Source organism: Mus pahari, chromosome 10 (genome assembly GCF_900095145.1).
Source record: "Mus pahari chromosome 10, PAHARI_EIJ_v1.1, whole genome shotgun sequence".
Taxonomy (NCBI): Eukaryota; Metazoa; Chordata; class Mammalia; order Rodentia; family Muridae; genus Mus; species Mus pahari.
In genome coordinates, this window is record NC_034599.1 from 61,920,059 (window position 1) to 61,924,754 (window position 4,696).

Consider the following 4,696-nt stretch of genomic DNA (forward strand, 5'->3'; position numbering starts at 1 on the left):
GTCGGCTGGTTACTCTGCTGACTGTGTAAGTCGGCTGGTTACTCTGCTGCTGGTCTCATCAGGTTTCCCTTACACAGCTTTAACTGGAGATGAAGCTCAGTCAAGTGCAGCATAGTTTAAGTCATGCCTCACAACTGATGCTCACTGGTGTTGAGGATATCTTGGTTCTTCAGTAGGCTTGCAGTGTCCTCCTTGAGTGACAGCAAGCAGGAAAGTTCCTTAAAAGCTCAAGAGCAGGGTCTCATCCAGTACTTCTGCCACATTTCACAGGTCAGGAGAAGGACAAAGTCAAATTAGCTTCTGGAAGGTAAAAAACTGCCCTCCCTGTGATGGAGAGGGCAGGAAAATCACACCAGAAGCTACTGTGTGACGGACCAGGAGGAAATTGCACCTATTAAACAAGGTGCTACGAGAACTCTAGAATCCACTGATTATTTATTCCTGTACTGTGAGCAAGTCCATAATGAATTTTGGGGAGTGAGGAGCAGGTTGTTTTTTGAGACAGGGTCTCTGTCGTTCTGGCTGTCCTGGAACTCACTAAGTACGCCAGGCAGAACTCAAACTCAGAAAGATCTGCTTGTATCTGCCTCCTTTAAAGGGGTGTACCTCCATGCCTGGCAGTTCTTAAGTACTTTTCCTTTTCCGGGTCTGAGTAAACAGACTGCACGTTTAAAGTTTAGAGGAAATTCAAAAGATCAAAGAACATGAAAATATGTCTAAGTAGTAGGTAAAAGCAAATAAAAACAATTGTACCATTTTCCATCTAGTGTGTAGTCAAAAATCAGATGCTAAAAAATTAAAGTGGCCATATAAGGCTTATGTGACTATATTCAAGTGGTTTATTTTTTATATAAGTATAGAATATCATGGTCATCCCACAAAACACTGAGGTGGTAGCACACACCTTTAATCCCAGCAGAGACAAAGGCATGTGGATCTTTGAGTTTGAGGACAGCCTGGTCTACACAGAGAAACCCTGTCTTAAACAAAAAACCAAAGTACAAAACAAAACAGATAGTGGATAGTACAAAATAATGTGTAGTATAATTTGATAGTTGACAGCAGCAGTTACAATAAACTGGATTTGTATAAACTTGACCAGATTACAGTAACTCATAATGTACAATTGAGTTCTGAGGAAGGTAGAAAATGTTTATCTGTATAAATGTGATAAAAAGCAATAGTATGTATTACATATGTGAAAGTGCCAAGCAAGGAAATGAGAGGCTACACCCCAATCCTGATGGTCCCTGCCAGGCAAAAGCAGTGGGGCTTTGGGTGTTAGTCAAAGGGTCTTCAGGTTTTTTTCTGCATTATCATGCTTAGGTGAAGAAAATTTAACATGTTAACATTTACAATTTTAGGCATTGGAAATATGTGTATTGTAAATCTTTTGTGCCTTTTTTTATATTCACAAAAGATCAATTTAATACAAAGCCATTTAAATAAATCATTTGTATCCAGTTTAAGTAAAAAGGACAAAAACAAGATAAGACCGTATCTCCTCTTGAATAAGGGTCACTTGAGACAGACCCCTTCTTAAGATATGAAAATTTATCAATCCTGTTTCTAACTGAATTGGGTAAGAAAGTGAGTGTGCACTGGAGGCACGAGGACAGTCCGGTGTCTCCTGCTTTTATTCTCCACCTTATCTTTTGAGACAAGATCACCCACTGACCTCAGTATTCCATGAGTGGCGAGATTACAGGCAGCAGTCTTCGGGGACCTGGCTGTCTCCCTTTCCTCAGCAAGGGGGTCACAGCATAGGACTACACCTACCTTTTATGTGCCAGAAAGAGATGGACATGTTCAAAAGAACTGGTGCTGTCTATAATTCACACAACCCAGACACCGATTTACTGATATAAAGAAGAAAGTGAAGAAACAGACTTGGATTGAGAAATACAGAAAAATTCTTTCATGAAGTACATAAAAACTTTGCCATCTTTCTGTTTTCCCATCTCTACTGGCACACAGGTAATCTCCAGCATATAACATTTGTGATTGTTACAACAAAGCATCCCAGAGTCAACACTGCAGTAAGCCATCTGTGGCAGCCACCTCCACGATGGCCCTAAAGATTCTCAGTATCCACCCCTGTGTACAGTCCACTCCTACAATGGATCAGGGGTGATCTGTGATTATTAGACCAATAGAATTCACCACATGTGATGGTACAGGACTGCTTCTTCTGTACTATCTGTTCCTGTTACCATACCTTTCTTGCCACAATGAACAGCAACTCTGAGACTGCAAGCCTTCATTTTCCTGTCCTTTCTAACAGGTCACAGTGGTGCACACTCACGCATACAGTGGATTCTGGCTAGCTTGTAACATGCAATGCACTGCTATGCTGTACTCCCTCTTCCTCTCTCCTTAGCTTGCTCTTAACCCCACAAAATCATGACATAAGTAGTCAAGCAGCCCCATAGGGAGGCCCCTGGGTGACAGGACTGGCTGCAGGCCATCCTGGAAGCTTTTCCTCCAGTCCAGATGCTGATATAGTATGCTACATAAACTAGTCTCTTAACTACCCTATGCTGTCTGCAACCTCTTTACAGACTGCGCCCCAGATCCACCCAACTATATTACTCTTCAATTCCAGAGCCTTTTAAGCTGCTGTGTGCATATTTATATTCATACATATGTGATTCTCATGAGTGTGTTTTCACTGTTTAAATATTAAAAGGTCAATATTTACAGCCTTCTGTTGCATGTGACATCCTCTGTTACACATTTAAAAAGTACATATTTTAGCCAAGTTTGGTGGCTCATGCCTATAAGCCAGTGCAGAAAGATTTAAGTTCAAAGCCAGCCTATGCTACACAGCAAGACTGTAAAGAAAGTAAAAATAAAAACCTAGGAACTAAAAAGTGCCTTCTTTTATCAGAAGATTTTATTTCAAGAGTAAACAATTTTTTTTGAAAAGTAGAAACAACTGTTATTTCCCTGAGTGTAAAGAACTAATTGTCCAATAAAAAGGCAGTTACAAAATTAAGCAATTAGAGGTACATAATTCTCCACATTTAACTGTACTCTATTACAAATGTATCCTTAAAGGGTTTATGTATTTGGGAACGTCAACATTTCAAAGGACGAAAGGCTCGCTGTGGACCTGTGCCACCAGTTAGGGTAAGGACGAAAGGCTCACTGTGGACCTGTGCCACCGGTTAGGGTAAGGACGAAAGGCTCACTGTGGACCTGTGCCACTGGTTAGGGTTAGTCAGCTCTGTCTTTGTCAAATTCCAGGGCGATCTTCAAAGCAGTGCTATTGAGCCCCACAGACTGCATGTTGCATATGATAGAGACGATTATTCCTCGTGGGGGAACCTTGTTATTTACGGCCTCTGGGTCCAGTTCTTCAGGAAGGACCAGCAGGACACTACTGGCACCCACAGCACCTCCAGTATGTGAGGCGTAGTGCCGCTGCTTCCTGCAGGATCCGTACGTTTGCTTCTTCTCTACAACGCCCCACGCCATTGCATACTTCCCCTCTTTATCCCAGGACATCTCCGTGTTAGGGACTGGGGTCCACATCATCACCATCGTTTCTGGCTTGAGATATCCAGGCAAGAGCTTTTCATTTGAGTTCTTAAACTGTCCAACTTGGTAGCCATACAGCATTGCATTTCCAAATTTCAGAAGGTCACCCACTGTGGACAGAAATCCACCACCAGCCCATTTATAGGAGTTATCCACGTAAGGTGTGTTGACAAGACGTTTCTTTTTATTGTACACATAAAATCTAAAATGAAGTAAGAAAATAATCACTGAAAATATAATAGTCTATCAAATGTAATTGACTTTCCATGTGATAACGAATAGGAATATAAACAAATGAGGTGGGGTGTAGGGACCATACACAACTACAAACTACCCATAAACCTTCAGTATAATTCAAATTGTAGTGATAGCTGGGTAGGTAATCTACTTAATGAACGAAAGCATAGAAAGAATCTTTTCCTATTGCTATGGCTTTTCCATACTAAGCATATCTAACTTTTTTTCATATCTAACTTTTAATGCTTCCAACAATGCACTGATTAATATTACATATCCGCACCATGCATGAGGTTAATATTTATATTGGGTAGATATTCCTAGTCCTTGGGCTTAGTGTTGAACTGGATGGCACAAATAAACTTTGTAACAAAAAGTTACAAAGAAGATCTGTAGAAATAAGGTTGATACTTGGAAGACTAGATTTCTTGGACAAAAACAGCATATAAATGCCATGTCTGATGACAGACACAACATGGTACTTCCTGGTGATTGTGGGAAAAGCTCCGTTCAGCAAAGTTTGGTTCGAATCCCAAGTCTCACTTTTACTGCTGTGATCATTTTGGTAAACAAATATTTATATAGTTATTTCTATATGTCAGGTCATTTTATTAAGCACTAATATACAAACTCATTTGTTCCAAAAGAATCATTGGAGGTCAGTACTATTATAAATGCTTACTGGTCTTGGGAATGGCAGAGCTGGATTTAAAACAAGACAGTCTACCATTGTATGCTGCTGTCTCTCCACTCTAGAACCTTACTTTGTGATCTGGGGGTTAATATTCCTTTCATACAGAGTCCAGGTTATGTATAGGAAACACTGCATATTTCTTATGGGTGCTTAAGAAATAAATGCTAAGCCGGGCGTGGTGGCGAATGTCTTTAATCCCAGCACTCGGGAGGCAGAGGCAGG

The 4,696-nt window shown here is 40.6% G+C and overlaps 1 protein-coding gene across 1 annotated transcript in view; it reads right to left on the reverse strand.

The window, feature by feature from the left end:
* Positions 1-2,860: 2,860 nt before the first annotated feature.
* Positions 2,861-4,696, reverse strand: part of Lactb (lactamase beta) — a 20,193-nt gene continuing 18,357 nt past the window's right edge. The window contains exon 6 of the mRNA XM_021207319.2: positions 2,861-3,745. Coding sequence (XP_021062978.1) covers positions 3,220-3,745 — 526 coding nt within the window. The 3' untranslated portion in view covers positions 2,861-3,219. The remainder of the gene's footprint in view (positions 3,746-4,696) is intronic.